This window comes from Miniopterus natalensis, chromosome 10 (genome assembly GCF_054644295.1).
Source record: "Miniopterus natalensis isolate mMinNat1 chromosome 10, mMinNat1.hap1, whole genome shotgun sequence".
NCBI lineage: Eukaryota > Metazoa > Chordata > Mammalia > Chiroptera > Miniopteridae > Miniopterus > Miniopterus natalensis.
In genome coordinates this window covers 10,676,139-10,697,507 of record NC_142090.1, presented here as the reverse complement: position 1 = coordinate 10,697,507, position 21,369 = coordinate 10,676,139, and the positions used below count along the sequence as shown (strand labels likewise).

General features: G+C 44.9%; 1 protein-coding gene across 2 annotated transcripts in view; it reads right to left on the bottom strand.

The window, feature by feature from the left end:
• Positions 1 to 21,369, bottom strand: part of DGKI (diacylglycerol kinase iota) — a 375,957-nt gene that overhangs the window by 41,700 nt on the left and 312,888 nt on the right. For both annotated transcript variants that reach the window (XM_087820996.1, XM_087820997.1), the window contains 4 exons: positions 20,570 to 20,610; positions 19,588 to 19,715; positions 16,860 to 16,982; positions 1,077 to 1,102 (listed from right to left, as the gene is read on the bottom strand). In XM_087820996.1, the coding sequence (XP_087677122.1) occupies positions 1,077 to 1,102; positions 16,860 to 16,982; positions 19,588 to 19,715; positions 20,570 to 20,610 (318 nt within the window). The remainder of the gene's footprint in view (positions 1 to 1,076; positions 1,103 to 16,859; positions 16,983 to 19,587; positions 19,716 to 20,569; positions 20,611 to 21,369) is intronic.

The following is a 21,369-nucleotide window of genomic DNA, read 5'->3' as shown; positions in this document are numbered from 1 at the left end:
TTTACTACACAACAATCAGTTTGGTGCTATGTAGGTACACAGTGAACTAGAGGTAGAAATCTGGAGGTGCAAATACCAGGTAAAAGACACATTTTTTAAATCCAAGAAAGACATGGAGAGGCCCTGAACTAAAGCAGTGGGGATGGAAAAGAGAGTAGAGGTAAGAGAAATACAAAAAGCGGATTGACCAGGTGGAAACAGGGGATGGAGAGGGAAGCTTAATGCAGCTTCCATGGATTTTACCTGGCTGGCTGGGAGGGTAGCGGAGCCCTCGGCTAAATTAGGAACTGCTCAGGGAGAAGGCCAGCAGTGTTCCCAGAGCCTGTTTACCCCCTTTAATAAGATTAATCACATTCCACCGAGTCCTGCAGTAGGTATGTGTCACTCCCCCACCCCTTCCCCACTAGGCCCATAAAGTTCCTTGAGGGGAGACGCCTGTGTCACACGCCACAATGGCACGTCTGTATAACACGATTAGAGAGCATAACCAACCCACTGTACACACTTAATGAACATTCCTGAATGCTTGATCGAATGAATGAACAATGCCAGAAGTTAGATGTGACAAAACCATACATTTTATCCGTTGAATGAAATAGTTGCTTTGTAAAATGCAAATAGCTCACCTCAGCTGGGTAACAACTCGTATGACTTGCCAGTTAGCTTCGTTTCAGACTCACAACACCCTGTGCAAACCCAAGGCCCAAACTGGCAGGGACTTCAGGAATATCTACCACAAACCCCCATTTTAGAAGCACCTGTAATTCAAAGAAGGCCCATGTCTGGCCCACAGTCACAAAAGGTTTCTGGCGATGGGGCAGAAATCAGGCAGAATGCATCAACGCTTTAATATTTGTCAACCAAAACGGTTGTGACATGTTTGAAAAAATACGAGATATTAATTTAGCTAGGATGAATTAAGTTTTTAAAAGGACTTGACATGTCACACTGAAAAAACAAACGGCAAACATCTTAGAGACATTTTCTCTTAAGTAATTCTTCCCTTTTACAGTGAAATGCAAGGACCAGAGCTCAACTTTTAATCCTGAATTAGTATAAGTAAGATGGATTCTTACCGTGATCTTCCGAAGAGACTGGTGACCTAAAAGGAGATAACAAGCATGATAAATCTTTTGTAAATGATACTGATAATTATAAGTACAACAGTCATCAAGAATCATCTTATAGAAATTATACCCCCAAAATTTAATTAAATAGAAATTCAATAGATGAGATGGTGTAATTAACGTGTTGGTTGCATGGTACATTCCAATCAATAAATCCCATCAAGTTATCCCAATCAATAACTCCCAGAGCTTACCTGGATTGGTTGAGGGGCAGTGTTACTAGAATGCCTACTGCCTGGTGTCCCAGGACTGCACAAGCTTAGTTAAGTCTGGATTTATCACACACAAAACGAGAACTCATAGAAATGTGACAGTAAATGAAACCCTGTGATGTCAGAGTGTGACTAAGTGCCCAAGCCCAGGCCTCCAGAGAAAATGCCAGAGACGTAAATATGCACGAGACTGAGTGTCTGAAGGTCAAAATTAATCTCTTTGGACAGCAAAAAAAAAAGAAACAGGAGTAAAGGAAATGGCAGGTTCCCTTATCATTACTGTTTTTTGTCTCCACTCTCTGTGGAGTTTAATGTTTTCATGAGAATGACATCGACCCTCTATTTCTGGCTCTTTGTCTCTAAACCTATGACAATCAAGATGAGGAACCAGGGTAGCCATTGGGTCCCACAGAACTTTCATGAATTGAAGACTTTTGCACACTATTTGGGGTTTAGCTCCAATTATAACAGATACCAATGAAGCATCGTATCAACCCCTTTCACAGTAAAAACCTTTTTTTCTCCCACAGCTGACTACTAATTGAGTTACTTTGAGAACTACACACAACCTTATAGATGAATTTCCCTCAAGCTTGGAAGATACAGTCTTGACTACTAGCTCATTGTTGCCTGGGAAGGAAGAGAGACACGTAATATTGAATTCAGAGGTGTTAGAATTTTGAAGGGAAACACGAGAGATCAGTTGGGAGAAATCTTTCCCTCTAAATAATTAGCCTGCTAGAGCCCATAGGAGGGAGGTGACCAAAGGCCAATGCAGGGGCTTGGTAATAAAGCTACCCATTAACATAACTAATATTAATTAGAAGCGATGACAAAGTTGGAAAAATAATGATGTAATGGATGCAAAGTGGTTGAAGGAAAATTTTAGCTACTTTGGAATGCTTGATACTGTTTCACTTGACTGATCAGTAGTATTTTTGTCCACTATGTGAGTGAACAGTAAAGAAAAAACACAGTAGTGTCACCAGTGGAAAAGTGTATGGTCTCTTCAAGTAAACGTTGGAGTGTAAAAATGACAGAAGGTCACAAGTAGGTAGGGAGAAAACTAGTATCTGGGAGTTGGAAACAGGGAACAGTGAGAGGGAACCTACTGTCACCCTAAGTTATCACTGCAGTCAGCTGCTTGAGAAACACCATGTGGCTTCCCCAGGTGGCTCGGAGCTGTCCTCTCCTTGGAGCCCCCATGTTCCCAACCGTCCACACACTGGTCTTCCTCACAAGGTTGTGAGCTCCTTAAAAACTAGGACCAAATCCTATTTAAAACATAGTGAGCCCCAATTAAAATCTGTTGAATTAATTGTAGCACCGCCGCACTGGTGTTCAGACTCAGACACATTCTGGGGCTCCTCGAAAAGTTATCATGTCACCTTCAAATGCCCTTCAAGGCAAGTCTGCCAGCTCCTAGGCCAGCTGAGGGGGAAGAGCCAAAAGAATGAGCCCGAAGCTCCAGATTGGTGACAGTGTGGCTGCTCTCAGAGCCCAATGACACCCAATGCACCTAGCAATGGAGATACCGCAATCTGCTTAATGATTTGGGGGAAACAAAGGAGAGGGTGTTGAAGGGAGATGAAATTGGATTGGAAAATGAGTCTGAAGACAAACATATCTTGAAGTAAGGTGAGATAATTTCTTAAGCTGCCCGGGGCATAAAAAAAGAGTCAGCAACAAGGAAACTTGTTCGGCCCTGGTGTTTCCTAATGAGAAGTGAACAAAAACACTGTCTTGGACTGTTTGCAATTAATTTCTCACCGAACTATGGGAACAAAGAAAAACTCATGAAAATGAGGGCCACGGTGTCAGGTGGAGGCTGGGTTCTCACTGCCTTCCTGCAAAAGCCGAGGCCTGATATGAGCTCTGAGAGCTTCCAGATGGCTCCACCTGAGCCCCGGGGACGCGGCCTGCAGCCCGCAGGAAGCCCTATCGGGTCCGTTGTGTTTTCTGAGGATCAGTCGTGGGTTTCTGTGCTGAATGTCTCCCACGCCTGCATTTGCACAATGTCAAGGCATATGGAGAATTTCAGCCCTCACCCAGTATTTCACCTCGCCCGGGAACAAGCCTCTAAATTATACACTGAGACATGAACATCATCAATTATGCCTGGAAACGGGCACAGAGTGTTTTACAGACCTTAGCTCAGAAGGAGAGAAATACTGTGAAATCAGCAATGCAAGTAGTTACTGTTTCTAAAACAGAGGGTCGAATCCCAGGAACAGAGAATTGTCCTCAACCTGACAGCGAAGGAACCCCAGAAGCTCGCGGCGACTTCCTCCGGCCGCCTGGGAGACCTGCGGTTTGGTCCCAGGCTGCTGGGTCCTCCCCCCAAATCGCTTTATCTTGGAGATCACATCAGCTCCACTCTGAGCATTCAGCCACCTCCACCATTTATAATTCTCTTCCTCACATCTTTTGTTTTTATTACAGTCTAGAGACTATTTATATTTTATTTTGCATTGTTTTATCTTTTGGTACTTCTTACGTTTCTATTCTCATTTCATTTAAATTCTGCAAAGTAACACAACAAAAAAAACCCCTCAAGCCCTGCATCTAAAATGTTTTCTTCTATTTTAGTAAACCCGAATGATTCCTATTCAATAGGTTCAAATCTTTCGAAATTCGCGTTGATTTAAACCTGAACAATAATTATTACTTGAGGTCCTACTAAGTTCTAGGCCCTGTGTGCAGGGCTGGGGACACATAGGTGAGCAAGGTAGCAGCTTCCAGGGACTCATAGTCTAGTGAGAGGGGGAAAAATATGTAAACAGTGATTACAATTAAGGGGAAAAACGGAGTGATCAAAACATGTAGAAAGTGAACAGGTAACGCAGAAGGAAGGGAGACCAATTCTGTCCCCAAAGAGGGACAGGAGACTTCAGAAAGCGAGAGCCGTGGGTGCCGGGCTTTGCAGGCCAGACAGACAGGAGGACGCCCGGTGGGAGAGCAGCCCGAGGGCAGGAGCGCAGGCCTGAAACTTCACAGCCTGGTATCAGGTGCCCGAGCAGGGCGGTGTTGCGACAACGCAGAGGAGTCAAGACAGGACTAAAGACATACGAGGCAGGGCCACTGCATCCCGACCCAGCACTTCCAAGCAGAGGCACCCCTTCAAATGCAACTAATAAGCAAAAAGGAACCCGCGTATCCACACAAAAACGCCCAAGAAGCAAGCAAGACATGGACATACCCACAAATGCAGGCTGGGAACGAACTGAAAAGGTGCGGCCTGGGGCAGGTAAAAACTATGAGCAGATCTCCGGGAAACAGAGCTGGGGACAGACAAGGAAAGGGGGCAGGGGGACATCAGGGGGAGGAATAAGGGATGGAGATGGACCCAAAGAGGGTCACAGGGAGATGAAGAACAATTAAAAACATGTTAAGAAATGATCCAGCCATTTATTCAGCCATTCGGGCTTTGTGGAAGTGCCGTCCTTTTGTTCCCTTTGATTTACTTTTCTATAAATTCCGACTCAAAGATTTGCTGGTGAAAATTCACTCCCATGTGTACCCCTGCTTGGTGGAATATTCATGCTTTTCTCTCCTTTTAAGCGAAGGCAACACTTCTCACCCTCGGGTACACACGGGGACTTGAACATGAAGGAAGCTCCAGGAAGACAAGACATATTTTTAGATGAGGGATTATATAATCCAACTGGTAAGATTATAATATTATTTTTCTGTTGAAACTGGCACAGCCAAATTATGGATTCAAAAGCAAAAGCCGCTTGAATTTTTAAAATTAAGCAATAAACTTCAAAATATATATATATGTGTGTTTTTAAAGCAGACAGTTTCAGGCAATGTCCCCAGGACGTGTTTTGTTCTCTTCTGGAATACGGATGTTTCCAAGGAAAAGTCTGAAAATATGAAACAATCTACCTAATTAACAGCATCTTGGAATGAATCATTTTTTAAGATTAATGTATGCAGACATCAAGAAGGGGAAGGAATGAGACATAAGGCATTCACTGGCTAGTGGCTACTGTACTGGACAGACCTTGTCATCACTGAAGACACAAGGAATCTCTAAGACGCTCAAAGTTAGTTACTTAGGTTGCCTTCCGTCAGCACGTTTCCCTTCCAGGGTCCTAATCGGTGGGGCAGATCAACTGCAAGGCTTAAGGACATTGAAAAATGTGCCCAGTTTTCTACCAGCAAAGTAGTAATACGGAAGAGCAAAAAAGAGTTATATTTATGAAGGCAAAGGAGTCTTTAAGACGCATTGCACTTCTCGTGATGTTTTATTGTTTTTAATCAACAAACCTGGAACGGAGAAGATGGGCACCATGACCATTTCAGCCTTTACGATGGGCTATAATGCTTTGCAATGCGTTTCAGGTACATACATTTCTTGGCAAGCTGGATGAAATTCTCTAATGCTAGAAGCTCATCCTCACACAGTATCTTGAAGAGTACTGTCCTGACTCTACTTCTTTTATATAATATTTTTCTTTTGTTTTCACCCCTTGGCTTTAATTCAATAGCACCCATGCCTTTCCTCCTTGGCCCTCCTTGGAAGGAGGTCGATAGACAACCCATGTCAGATAACCTCTCCTAAGGACAAACAATAAATTAGATGAGTATCGGGGACCCATCTACAGGGGTCTACTACTTTCTGGAAAGAACCAACCCACAAATGAATGTCTATCTCCCTTCCCAGGGCCCCCAACACATATACCCACTACTGGGCATTTATAAACCATCACCTGGTGGGGAGATGGCCAGGGGATGGAGTCACATGGAGGGGAGCTTAGAACACACACATAGGACAGGTTAAGCTCCAAGCCTGAATCAGCACAAGGACAGAGATCCGTATTCTGAAAATACTCGGCAATGGAGTATTTCCCAGAAACTGGAGGGAAGTGCAGAGCCCTGAAACATTCATACCAACGCACAGGCCTGGCTGGAGGAGCCGGGGCCCCCTCGTTTCCTGGTTAGCATGACAGAATTAGAGAGAAAACAAAGGAGGAGTGCTCGGGTGAGCCAGGGGCTGGGCTCTCTCTCCACTCACTCGGCACACTGCAAATAAGCTGCTCCTTGGCTGCCAAGTCCTCGCTGGGGAGCAGAGCAGCAGGCACGCTGAGGCCAACCCTCCCTCCTGTTAATCTTCCTTCCTGGCCTGCCCTCCCTGCCCTCCAGCATTAGGTGTGCCCGCTCCAGACAAAGGGCTGCCTCCTGCTAGAGCGGGGTGCTCACCCTTCCTTCTGAGGAAGCGGGGAGGCCTCTGGGTTCTAGCTTTATAGCAACATCTACATGTTCTCGCCCTCTCTCCTCTGTCATTTGTCTTCTGTGACTTTTTCCCTCTCCCGACAACAGACCTGAAAGTTCCCTGGGCCGCTCTCACCCACCTGCCTCACACCAGCCACATTCAGGCCTGGGCAGAACCACCCAGGCCGGATCCTGTTCCTGCCTGAGCCATTCCTGCCGGTTGTGTTAACAACGCCCCCGAGAAATGGCCCAGAGGGAACCCGATTCCCCAGCTGGGCACCCCCTTGCGGGCACATTTTGAGAGCCCCCACCAGGGCTGCAGAAACACCATCTCTACTGCTCTTCTGTCTTACCTGGAAGTGCTGCACACGTTCAGTTTTTCCCCTGATGATGGACAGAGTTTTCATGGAACTCAAGGAAGCCCAGGCATGAGTGAATGGGATCTGAGAGCCTGGCTGCAGATGACCGTCTCTGGACAATAGCTTTTCCCCCTTGAGTTACCCTCAAGGATGTGCTCTGCCTAGAGGACTGCTGTGTCCAACCGATGGCATCATTTTGAGGGCTCGAGCGAGAAATGGTGAGATCACAGATCTAAGCGACACCTTCGCCACCATTTCTCTAGCCCCAAAGCCTCTCTAACCAGGCAAACATCCCTCAGCGCCGAGAATCCCCACCGATGAGACAATCCTCTGTTTGTTTTTCCTCCCTCTAATTATGAGGATTGCTATTAAGACAATGCACAAAGCACATACAGTAAGAGAGAGGGCCGGGAAAATGAGAGCGAGAGATGAAAGTCACGGCAGCCACACAGAGGGGCATTGAAATGAGGGAGAGACGAGCCCATTCTCTATTCAAGTGGCCACAACACCATTCAGGGGCTGCCAAACTGCCTCAAAGGTAACATTCACCACCAACAGAGGGGAGGGTGCGAAAAGAGCGAAGGCCGAGGAAGCAGAGAGGGACGGGCATGTGTGTGCAGGTAGGGAAGTCAGTCCCCAAACTCAAATAATAACGTTCGTTTGTGAGTCCTGCATTCGATGGAAATTCCACTAATTCCCCTCATTCTCATAATTTCCTATTCTTTAGGACTCTCCTACCCAAATATATACCCTGATAATCCCCACATGAGCTATACTTGAAATATCTTGTGGGTTTTTTAAATAAGTTCCTGTGTTAAGTTATATTTGGCATTTGCGAGCTTGTACAATTCAATTTCTTCTACACAAGCTCCTTAGTTTGCTGAGAAAGCCCCTAAATGCCCTTCGAGCTTGAAATTTTACTGCCACCTGCTGTTCCTATGTAAGAACTGCCACCAAATGAGGGGAAAGGAGTTTGAATTCTGTGTAGAGATGAGCAGGAATGGGAAACAACAGTAAAGAGATGGCTTTGGAGAAACTAATGTGGGTTTGTTGGTTATTGCTGTTTTTTAAATATATTTTTATTGATTTCAGAGAGGGGAAGGGAGGGGGGAGAGAGAAACATCAATGATGAGAGTCATTGATCGGCTGCCTCCTGCCGCCCCCTGCTGGGGATCGAGCCCCCAACCCGGGCCTGTGCCCTGACCGGGAATCGAACCGCGACCTCCTGGATCCTAGGGTGATGCTCAGCTGCTGAGCCAAGCCCGGCCGGGGGAAACGAATGTTTAACAAGCTCATTGGACATGAAAACGTGACCATCACCCTCCTTATTACCTCAAATATGAACACTGCTGGAATATATTTAAGCATTTTGAAGAAGACGTGGAAAATTGTATGTGTCACACACAGCACAGCCACGCAGATAGAAAAGATGTGATGCTTCACATTAGAAATCAGTATTTGCAGTACAATTGCCTGCCTATTTTTTAAAATGGGAGCGAAAGAACAGAAAAAGCGTGTTAATCTAAAATCCACTGAGCCAGCAGGGAGTCCTCTTCAGGAAAAGCTAAGCTTAGGGCTTCATACTGGTGACTCTGGGAGCCCTGGGCCACAGCTCCTGTTGAGGCATCTGGAGTTTTGTGGATATGGACTTTTTTTTCTTAAATTATAGATTGAAACACAAAGCTCTGGATTGTGAAGACAAATCACATCAGTGCCACGTTTGGTGTTAACACAGAAACATATATAAAAGGCCGTCTCGCATACTAGACGCAGGAGGTGCAATATCTACCCCGTGAGGCCATGGTAATTGAGCAGGGGTGCCCCGATGGCTCGCTGATTTAGGAAACCAAATAAGGGCTTCTGAATCCAGCTTCAGAACACGGAATAAAAAACTTGGGAGAGTTGGAAGCTGCTTTGGCACCTCTCCTAAAGATAACTGTAATACATTCCAGAAGTGTCCCTATCAACATCTCCCACCTCTTACATCTTGGAAAAGGGAATTCATGTTTAAGACGCTGGCATGGGAAAAACAGAATCTGAAGTGTCTGTCTCCTCCCAATGCTGTGTCTCAAAGCAGGACAGCTTCTAAGTAATATATTAGAAACAGTCAAAAACAGTGAGGAGTAAACAGCAAAACAGTAAATCTTGTCATATTATTAAAAAATTATAAATTAACACAAATAGCTCACAGCAAGGCTGAGAACAAGAACTGACAATGAGCCCCACAGGCTCTATCTCTGAGGATAATTCAATCAATTCGATGTTTAAATGTTGACACTGCTATGTACCATCCTGAGAGTTGTGGGAGATACTGGATTTATAACATTTTATCCCCAGTTCAAGGAGATGCTAAGGGGGCTGTGGAGTGAGACAAACATCACGCAGAGTGTTGGAGGAAACCGTAAAGCAGTATATTCGCTGGTAGTTGCTCTCATATTTGGTAATCAGTGCAAGAGCCAGGAACGTCGGGAAAAGGGAAAATCTGGTCCTGCCTCCCTGAATCCCAAATAAGCAGTCTCTTCACGTTGTAGATCGATTCTGCAACCTGGTCTTCTTGGGGTTGTGGGTTCAGGGCTCCCCAGAGGCTCCTGAGAGAAGTCCCACAGGCTATACACCCCCCACCCCCATTTCTAATGGCACTAAAGGCACCCCCTTCACATCCCTGACCCCACGCCTGAGCACGCCCAGCGATTACTGGCCAATGCCCCTCCAACCTGAGATAGCAGGCAAATATTTTTGGAAGGATTTCAAAATTATCATTCATACTTTCAATCCATTTAATCAAATTACTCACCTAAGGCAGATTCAATGGGGAAAAAAATCCACACGTTTTGGTGGGAGTTTGACAGGTTATTTTGAAAGCGTAAAACAGACCTCTGAGCATGAAAGCACTGGACTTTAGGGGGGGGAGGGGCAGAAGGAAGGACACAGAGGCCCAGGAGGACCACGTGGCTCCCCCAGCACTTCCTCGGCTGTGTTCCCTGAGGTCTCTGCCCTCTCCGAGGAGGCAGGGAGGGAAGGAGGGGAGGCAGGGAGGGAAGGAGGGGGGGCAGGAAGGGGAGGAGGGGGGGCAGGGAGGGGAGGAGGGGGGCAGGGAGGGAAGGAGGGGGGGCAGTGGTGAGCTGACCCCTGGGTGGCCTTCAGAGGAAAGCACCAGCGGTTAGGAGAGAGGACTTGCTGCAGAAATGTTTCACGTCACAGGCAGATGCACCAAAGTCACATTCAGGATAAACTACGGCTGCTCCTCTCTTCTCTGATTGTTAACAGTAGAAACAAACATGGAGCTCAGACCCTGACAGGCACCCTCACTTATAAAGGGACAATATGAGGAAAGAAGCTGCCTCCCACCCTCCTTCCTGCTGCTGAAACCTGCTATGGAGGCCCCGAGAGTGTCCAGACACATGTCCCGAGGTGCATGGACTCCGCAGGGTGGGATCCCTTCAGAATGAATTGGCAGTGGACTTAACTCTGAATATCTGTCCCCTTTCAGAAAGGAAGGAAAAAACCATTCTTGTTGTCTTCAGAAACTGGGCACTTTCGCAGTATGCTCTGAGAGATGAGTCTTACATTCTCAACTGAATTTTAACCCTGATGCTTAGAGACCAGGCCCTCAAGGAGAGACCTGCCATCGTTTTGTAGGATTAATATCTCTTACGTCTATGCACCTTGTTTTAGCTTGGATCCCATGCAACTTACCTAACTATGTCCCTACTCTAATTACCAAACTAATGAGATTTTAATGTCAAGCTGTCACCACCAGGCCCTTAAGGAAGATCTGGTGACTGATTCAGGGACAAGAGGACCAACTACACAAAAATGAATGCACAGTGGCCCCGCCACCATGACTGCTCCCAGGGGACACAAGACAGGCCAAGCACAGACACAGAAAACAAGAAAAATCCCCTTTCCTATGCAGCTTAACAATATGTTCCTTAAATTCTGAACAGGGGGATGAAGTTTTCATTTCCCCAGGGTCAGAATGGTGCTTAGATGGTTTTGTCACAAGACTGTCACCGTCCTACTAGCTTTGCTTAATGCCCTAGAGCAGAGAGTGTTGTTGGAAGGAACAAGATACCACCTGTTTTTTGTTTAAAGAAGACTCCAATACTTCCCTGAGAGGCCCCTGCCTTGTAGGTGACTCAGGAAAATCGCGTTTCTGACACATGGTCCCCATGCTTCCCAATGCTCCGGCTTTGCCATTTCTCCTTTGGCTGGATATCCCTAGGAAGCCCCAGGATTCTATTCCACCTATAAAATTTAGGTGGCTTATGGTTCCCCAGATGCCAAGTTTCTTCCTCTCCATCCAGGGAACCTCTTCAAAGACTAAAGGTCACTGACATAACTAAGTAGCCCAAAGACACGGCACGGGAGACATGCTGGCGTCCCACTGCCGAGGGGCACAGCCATGGTCCTTCCTCCCCACCCTGCCCGCCACCGTGTCATCAACAGTGCCCACAACCTCCTCGACCCTCCAGGGTCAGCCTTTCCTGTCCACGTAAAACAGCAACGTCTCTGAGTCAGGGATTCAGTCCATCCTTGTGGTTTTAATAGGCGGATTCCCTGGATCGAACAGACCCGATCACAATTTGAAATATGTAAATGGATTCCACAGACGAACAAAAATGTGTAACATTTTATATACCATTTGAGACAACTGCTATGGAATTAGCACTGGGTTTACTACAGCGCTACAAATAGACATTCTATTTTGGTTTCATGAAGCCCCTTTCTCTAACATCCAACATCCATCCCTTCACCCACTTCATCCTGAGTGCCTGCCACACAGAGTGGGGTGCAAAGCGCTAGGGTCAGAAGGAGCAGCCCCCAGTCTGTCCACCCCAGGAACTCGCAGGCTTCAGGGAAGGGTCTGGCCAACCTCCCTCACTCCCACAAAACTCCTCCACCGCTGTGTTTTACAAATGAGAAGGGAGACCCATCGACCGTAATAATATTTCCTCCTGTCGTCATTGGCAAAACGTGGAGCTCATAGAAACTGAGGGGCAGAATTTCTTGACGTCATTTTAAATAAAATGGATGTTTAATATTAGAGCACCTTATTATTAGTTTACCTTAGCAAGTTTCTTTTCCCCCCCAGTGTTGGTCAAATAAGACGTGGTGCATAAAGAATTCTTTTCTGGCTCTGCCACTAACTAACCTTGGAAATGGAAATGAAACTCCATATCCAAAAAAGGTTTAGGGCTCCAATACCCATAACTGTTTGAGGAGCAAATTTTAAAAAAGAACAGAGAAAAATCTCTTATTAAATATTTTGCACGCATAAAGAGACAGAGTACTAATGAGTGCCTGGCTAAACAGAGAAGGCAGGGAGAAAAAGAAAAGATACACATCAGCTAAAATGCAGCTTTCCCAGCCTGAGCGATTAGCTGGGGAAAACAAGATTTAGGGGCAGTCAAAGGTAAGTTGGGATGGGGCCCAACTATCTTAGAGAAACAGACGCAAGGGACTGTCTCTACGCTGACAGCACCGATTTCATCGCCAAGACATAGTCCAGCAAAACCTGCACCCCACTAAGAGGATTAATTTTCTCCCTCTTATCTGATTGTGATGTTTGAAGGATATTTCCACAACCCAAATCACAGCTCAATAGTCTGTCTTCCTGTCGAGAACCTGGAGCTCTGACAATATGCACAATTATCTTTTTCTTAGAGTCAGGCCACCACCTACCGTTCCAAGAAAAAACTGGGTAAAGGAAATAGCAGAAGACGGGAGGGGAATGAAGCTATTGCTCCTATGCTGGGCCCAGGACCTCTGAGGCTTTGGAAGGGGGCAGATTTCAGAATTATCTTCATGATATGGGCGTTCAGAACCTGTAGACTACACTGTTAAGGTTAATTTTTCAGTTTAAAGTATTATTAGGTGTTTTATATATCTCCGTATGTGTTGTAAATCCTTCATTGAAGTTACAGTCTCTCCATGTTATATATAGATGTAGTTTTTTTAAAACATTATGTCTCTATATGAAATTATAAAATATATGTAATGAGTCCCGGTATAGAGAACTAGTTCATTCAGTCTGTTTATCCTGTCTTACTTTCCCTGAAGTAGGAGGAAGGTTGATGGGTCTAAAAAACTAGAGTTTAAAATTACGAGGAAACCCCAAGGAGACACAAAGGGCTTGGGCGAGCTTGAGTCTGGAGGGGAAAGCACTGTACTTGCAATTCTTTCTGTTTCCCGTGTTATTTTTCTAATGAGTTTTCTTATCATATAGTCTCTTTTATTTACCTTTTCAATGCATCATTTTTTAAATTTTATTCTCGGTTAGTCGTCTGTTGGTTTTAGTCTCCTTGTCGCTGATTTCTGTCTTTACCTTTATTATTTCTGTCTTGTTTCTTTGTCTTCCAGGCCGGGGTTCTTTCTTTGGGTTATCGAATTAAATGCTTTATTTGTATGCAATCATTTTTCTCTCGATAAATGAACTGAGAGCCAGGAATCGCTCTGTGAGTTCCACTTTAGTGGTTTCCGGCGAATTCTGACAAATAGTATCTTTGGTTCCAAGAATTAAAAACTCCTATTTGATTTTTTATACAGGGGGCTATTTAACCCTGTGAAGAGGTTGTTAGAATTCAGCTCTTCCTGTGTCCACGCTGGCTGCGGCTCTAAAGCTGAAGCTACAGGTGCCAGCTGTACCTAGAATGTCATATTAATTCCTCGGGCCCTTCTCACGTACTGGTTCTTAACTCTTCCTGCTGGGAAGGTACATTTTGTAATATTGAGTAAAGCTGAAATTTCATGTACACCTTGCGACACAGAAGGACACATGTAGCAGGACACTCACTGCAGTTCTTAAAGGATAAATTATTAGAAATCAATACTGAAATGGAGAAATAAGTTTTGGCATATTTATAACGTAATATTCTATACCAAATAAACTGATTTAAAATCATATGTCAATATGAATAAATATTAAAAATATGATGTTAAATGAAATGGCAAGTTACAAAATATACGCGTTGTGTGATGCAGGTGATGGAAAGTAAATAGACAAAACAATACAAAAAACCCCCACATAAAACAGTATACGTTTTTATGCCGTTTATGAATTGACAGAAAGACCTAATGTAAATAACATAAAACAATAACATGATAATCGGGGTGGCTGGCACATGAGTACCTTTCACATAATTTTTGTACTTACTTGGACTGAAGCATATTTAATATATATTTAATAATTTTTAAATAAAAGTTTATTGTTATTTTTTTCAATCCCTTTTTTAAAGCAAAAGTAACTGCTTTAAAATTAATTCTCAAGAATTTTTACTTTTGGTTTAATCTGTAGTCATCTGTACATACTGCACATATGTAGTTTCTCTATATTATAGAATTTTTCACTTTGCAAATGCTAAAAGCAAAACAGAAACCAAAGTCTTTCTTGGGCCCTGGGGCTCTGGGCACCTGGCCTCTGCACTGGCCCTTTGGGAAGATAGGGTAGAGCAGTGGGAAGAGCATGGGGCTGGAAGCTGAGCTGACCCCCTTCCACCACAGTTCTCACACTTCTAATCTTGGGTGATTTAAGATTAGCATTTTAATCCTGTGAGCCTCTGGTTGTTCAGCTGCTAAGCAATGGCGAAATATAAAACTGCTAAAAGAATCAAAGGTTATCCAACCACGGAACCAAGCAAGTATCAATACTCACTATTGACATTATATTATATATTATTATATACTTATATATAATTGCATTAATTCCATAACTGTGATTGTACTTATTTTATATCAGAAATGATCTCTAAAGGAAATAAACAGATGTTCTTCCAAAGGAATTACTAAACTCAGTAAAAACTTTTAAAGAATTGATAGACAAATTGAGGTAGGGCATAGTATTTACTGTTTGAAAAAAAGGGATTTAAAAGCCCATCGTATCGTGCTCATGTGTTCTGTGAGTCAGGGACTCAGAGAGAACAGCGGGGATTACTTGTCTCTGCTCCACAGCATCTGGAGCTTCGGCTGGAAAGACCTCAAAGCCGATGGGTGAATGTTCGAATGTTACTTGTTTTCCAAATGATTTGGCAGAAAACGTTTTTAAACAGAGTCAGTGGCTCTAGTGTATTTAGGAGCTAAGGTAGTATACATGGCCAGGAAAACTGAAAACTGCCAACTGAAGATGAATAAAATATTAAGAGCCTTAGCTGGTGTGACCCAGTGGTTAGAGTGTCAGCCCACAGACTGAAGGGTCCCGGGTTCGATTCCAGCCAAGGGCACGTACCTCAGTTGCAGGCTCCATCCCCGGCCCTGGTCGGGGTGTGTGCGGGAGGCAATCGATCGGCGTGTCTCCCTCACATCAATGTTTCTCTCCCTCTCTCTCTCTCCCTTCCACTCTCTCTGAAAAGCAATGGAAAAAATATCCTCGGGTGAGAGTTAAAAATAAATAATAAATAAATAAATTAATTAATTAATTAAAATAAAACATTAAGAGAAATCTCTGAAAAGAGAGTATAACCCAAATAAAAAATAAGAGTTGATTTTGATATAGAGTTTTAAGAACTTGGCTATTATATAAAGTGGTAGGTTTATTTGTGATTCACGGGAAGAATATTTATTATCTTAGAATTAATAACTTTATATATCATAATATATACATTAATAAACTATATACAGAAAACCCAGGGCACAGGAATCTAGGTTGAGATCATACTTTACTTTTTCCAAATAGCCTGTGTATAAGATTAACTGAAGCACCCATCTGGTTTGTCTAGGCTTAATACCTATTTCTGTGGCTAATTAAAACTCCAACTTTCAAACAAATCTGCCCACAGCCGGATGGTCACTTTTTAAAACCATCAATGGGTGGCTGACTCATCCAGGTTCACAAGCCTCAATTCTGTATAAAAAAGAAGTGGAAAACCACCCTGAATTGTAAGCAATCAAAATGCCATCCAAAACTAACAACACGGTTTAATTAAAAAGGAAAATCCATAGTAATTCACTTTTTCCTTTCCGCTCTTCACACAACAAAACCAGAACTAAGAGGTAGTACAGGAAAGCAATTAAAGCGAAGTCACCTTGTGCCCTTAGAGTGTCTAAGCACAACCTTTACCGATGAAATCATTAGCTTCAGATTTCTTTTTTCTCCCCTTTTCACACAGAAATTGCCTCCCCTCTTCCTGTGGAAACAGACTTGCCTTTCCAGTTACCTCCAGGAGTCTAAGGCTCTCAGGGATCTTGCTCTTTCATAAAAACAGTAAGACTGCGCGGTCACAGGGCCATCGCCCGTTCAGTTAGGACCCTGGGTGGGACTGGAAAACAGCTAATTTCATGAACTGCCATCAACTTGTGGAACCTCTAAAACGGGGCGACAGGCCTGAAGTGAAACCCTGGGTGTGGCCGGGCGTGTACCCAGCGCCCGCTCCTGCAAAGGGGACCGTGCCAGGAGGGAGGGCCGGCTGGACACCAGCTGCGCCGCCAGCAGTCACCTGGCCCAGCCACGGAGCCTCGGAGGAAGCGCACCCGCCGCGCTGACCGCCACCAGCGCCGGCCCACAGCGGGGCCAGCGCCCGGCCAGCGCCCCCTCTGGCTGGCTCTCCCCGGGCACGCAGCACAAATGCCCGGGAGCTGCAGCAGCCCGGGTGCTCACGCAAACGAAACCCCCACGTCACTCCCAAGCTATTCACGACCGCTCTCGCGCGTGTCCTCGCCACGAGGCCGACAGAGACGTCTCGTCACCACTGGGCGCCAGCAAAGCAAACCCCGCTGGCGCTGGAAGTGTTTCTAGGTCCACACGACCGTCTCAGGTGGCTCGTGAGCCAGAGGAATGAAATGAAGCTCCGTGGGGAGCCCGCGTGGGTAAGAGCGCAGTGTAAACACAATGCCAGGCCACAGGGGGACACAGTCTCGGGACGCAGGGGAACACCGCTGGAGAGAGGAGCCGTCGGCTGGTGCAGGCCCCAAGGGGCGCACAGGGGAGGGACAGAGAGGGGACTCACTGTAGCACGCGGGAGTGGCTGAGGTCCTTCAGATCCGGGTCCTCGTAGCGCGGTGCCATCAGGCCCAGGCCACTGTCACTCAGCATGCGTTTCCGCAGCGCGGGGTTCCACCAGTCGGACATTCTGGGGGGGAGAGGGCACCAGACAGGGGCAAGGTCAGCCACAGGCTTACTCTACGCTTTCTCAGGATGATTCTTGTCTCTAAATGTGAGAAGGAAATTCACCTTCATTGGGTATCTCCTAGGTACTCCACATTTACTCTTTCATTTAGTTTTCTCAACCATCGTGAACTATCTGTGTGATTCTGCCCTCTTTACAGATGAGCAAACTGAATTTCAAGACGAAGTCACTTAAAATGTAACATAAAACAAGCAGTGGAGCCTGATACGGAAACACAGATTAGAAAATAACAAAGCCCCTCCTCTCCCGCTGCGCCACTGCTTCTGGATTATTTCCAGGGGGGCCACTGATGAAAAACAGCAAAGGGACTGAGTCAAGTACTTGTGGATTTCCAGGTTATGTTATTTTTGGAGTCAGAGTTAATAGAGTTCTAAACCAAGACAGAGCCATTTCTTTTGGCCATGATTTGACATGGAAAAAATGACTGACAGGTCCAAGACCATGGGGAGCTTGGCAGAATGGGTTCACTCTTATCAGATCAAGGACAGATGCGATCAAAGAGATGTGAGTCGGTGGGATGGGAGGACACTAGGCTCTAGTAGCTACCGCTTCTGCAGTAGGACTCAGCATCTTAGTTGTTTTCCCCACGACAGGCTGGACTTAGGGCACATGGACCGTGAAGTGGGCCCTCTCCATCGCCTTCTGGAGCTCCCAGGGTTACGTTAGACCGCCCTTTGTGAGCTTTCCCTTCATGCCAGGACAGCTCTGAGACCACGAGCTCCGGCGTCCTAAACACAGCTCTATCTCTGTTCCATCCAACAACTTGTCCTCTTGATCCCCACAGACTCGGTACGTACCACGGATATTAGCTGGCCCCGGCAGAGTGGAGATACTCAGAAATAGCAGCAAGGGCCACATAAACTAGTGAGGAGGGGTACACAGGCGTAAGGGTTACTCAAATGAATCTCTCTGCTTATATTGTATGGGTATGTGTATAAACTTCCATACGCTATCTGAGTGCCTGTGTGTGCTTTCCAAGGAAATCTTTATTTTAACCAGTAAACCACTGAGGTTCACTAGACTTCACAAAGGGCAGAGATTTTTGTCTGTTTTGATTCTGGCACCCTTGTTTCCAAGTGCTTACACTGGTACCTAAAAAAAGCTCTAGATAAATATTTTTGAATTGTTGAAATAACCTAGAAACATTAATAACATTTTGATGGTTCATCGTAGTGGTTAAACGTGTGGGCTCTGACGTCAGGGAACCTGGGACTACATCTCAATTTTTCCATTTATTTTCTGTGCAATACTGGGAAAGTTACAAAACCCTCTAGGCATCGATTTTCTTATCTGTGGATTTAGGACAATAACAGTAGCACATTATCAGGGTCATTGTGAAATGATGACTTTAATAACATGTTTAATGAGTACCTATCAAGTGCCAGGAACTATTCTAAAAGCTTCACATGTATCAATTCACTTAATCGTCAAGCGATCCTGTGCGTAGGTATCATTATTTCCATTTTACAGATGAAGAAACAGGCACAGATCACTTAAGATGACTAAGTCACTATGAAGTGGTGGTGGGGATATAAGGAAGGCACTGAGCACGGTATGCGGCTCAGGGTGAGTACCTGGCATGGGACAGTTACTGTTATACAATCTCTATGCCCCAGGCTGCCTGGATTATGGCAAAAGGGGAGGGAGAGAAGAAATCTAGTTGTCAAATCACCTGTGTCAATTTTTATTTAGCTAATACAGGCATTAAAGATGTATATGCACAAATGCAAATACTGGTGTTTTCTAGTTTGGTAAGAAGTGTGGGTGTGGTGGGTATAGAAGCTCAGACCTGATGAAACCTGGGTGGGAAAGAGAATTTCCACTCAACCACTCCTAAGACAGACTTATAATGAAACCAGCTATACGTTCTAATGGAGCGCAACAAGAAAACCTGCACGGCAGCCCCAACTTGTCCACGGTTTCACTTCTATGGTCAACCTTTGTTTGAAAATATTAAATGGAAATTTCCAGAAATGAATAATTCTTAAGTTTTAAATGCCATGCCATTCTGAGTAGCCTGATGAAATCTCACACTGTCCCGCTCCGTCCCTCCCTGGGTGTGAATCAGCCCTCTGTCCAGGGTCGCCATGCTTTATACGCGACCTGCCCGTTAATCGCTTAGCGGTTGCCCATCCCAGTTATAAGATCAGTTATCAGAGAGAGGAGAGGGAGAGAGGGGGAGAGAGAGAGAGAGGAAGAGAGAGATTCCACATTCCTATAACTTTTATCACAGTATATTGTTATAACTGTTCTGTTTTATTACTAGGTATTGCTGTTTCTCTCTTATTGTGCCTAATTTATAAATTAAACTTTATCATGGGTATGTATGTATAGGAAAATCATAGTATATAGGGTCTGAGACTATCCACATTTCAGGTGTCCACTCGGGGAGGGGAGTTCTTGATTCATACTCCCTGTGGGCGAGGGGACTACTGTATTTTAGGATAGTTTGATGTCATTAGAAATGTCAATTCCAAAGCCAGACAAGACACGGATGGCGCCCTGTGGCAGCCTCGCCATCTCACTGCCCAAGGAGACTCATACTCACCCTGACGCTTGCTCCACCACCAGGTCAGGCATTCCTGGCGGTGTCCCCGCCTGCTGTGACAATGCCATATCTGGGTCCAGAATAAAAACCTCATCTTGAGAAATCTCCATCACAAAGTGCAAATGTTCCTAAGGGAGAGGAAAAGTCTGTTAGATGACTGACAGGGTGCTCGAGCTGTCATCTGAAGAATAACAAAACAAAGCTGCTTGGTCTCGAGGGACAATGACATGCCGTGACACATCAAATGACCACAGTGACTTCAGAGGACGGACCAGTGCACGTCGCTCCCTGATGCAACATCACAGCAAGAGGCTGGGGAGGGAGAGACGTGAGTCCCTCTTGGTTTGAGTTCCCAGTTGACCCAGGTCTTGTTAGGTATGACCAGGTCACCTCAAAGAAGCGACAGCCACATTGAACTGGGTCCAGCAAGAGTGTCAATAACCTGGACTTCCACCCCCAGGACCTGGTCAAGGCTAAATGGCATAAACATCTGGTTTTATCACTGGATCCCACGCTGTCCTTTCTTCTTGCAAGAGAATTTGGGCAGTGGGAACACTTGCTATGGTTAGACATAAGCATTTTATTTTCTTATTACCGAACTCTCGGAGGTGATGAGCTGAAACTAAGTAGCCTAGATATATGCCTGAGGTCTCAAACTTGAGGTCTCAAAATTTAAAAGGCATCAGTTTGACTAGGAAGCAGTATTTATAAATAGCTGTGTGAATAAAAATCTGAAGTGCAGGCTGGTGGTAATATTTACAAGTCTAGTTATTTTCTGTACTCATTTAAAAGGTCAAGCAGTATCGTGTTCAATCAGAAAACATAAGACAAATAAAAAGCTCCCGGCATAGGGGAAGGGCACCACTCCAACATGAGTAAATGTTTCCGTGTTTTTGTTAGAAAAATTGATCAGATCAGCTACCGATAAAGCATATTTACTAGGGAACTTTTCACTTTCACAAGTGGGCTCTAGAAAACTTACCTGAGATCTGTCTATTCGATAAAAGCGATCAGCAGAAGTTGCTAGAAAAAAATAAACAAACAGGATATGGCATTCAGAGTGTCCTGTGATGCTCTGGCATTAAATTTCTAACCTTCTGTCCTACTACGTTAATCAGAAACCTTGCATCCGTGCATCCCAGGCATGTGGACTACGGACCAGTCCCTAAATCTTTTAAGAAAAACTCAGGGCTCCCACACCTCTGCTGCTGCTGCCTCCCTGTTCAGAAAGCCGGGCCTTCCCCACTGCACCTGCCTGTCTAAATCCTACTTGACTTCTAGGAAATAACAGAAATGTCACCTCCCCCAAGAGACCTGCCTCAGTCCCCTCTCTAGCTTCTACCTCTAGGCACACTCACGTGTGTTTACACTTCTTGTAGAAACTATCTCCACAGACAACTATGAGACCAAGGCATCTGCCTCTTTAGAGGGCTTATTTCATTCATTCTCTCATGTCTCCAGATAGCAGGACCTTAAACAGAGCTGACACTCCATGTGTGTTTATTAAGAAAATAAAGCTAGAAAAGAACTCTCAGTGGCCAGACTTCCCAAAAAAGTGATTCTCATTTTGGAAAAGATCTGGAAGACAAAGAACCAGGGACCACATCTGGTATTAAAGGAATCACTTCCCCTTAAAACTGAGTCCCTAAGCTATGTCTGAAGAAAGTCAAAACAACAGGAAATAAATAAATTACATAAAGAGAGGGTCCCCCCCAAAATTGTATACACACTTTGACAGCTGATAGCTCAATTTTGAAAATGAAATGCATTTTAATAAACACT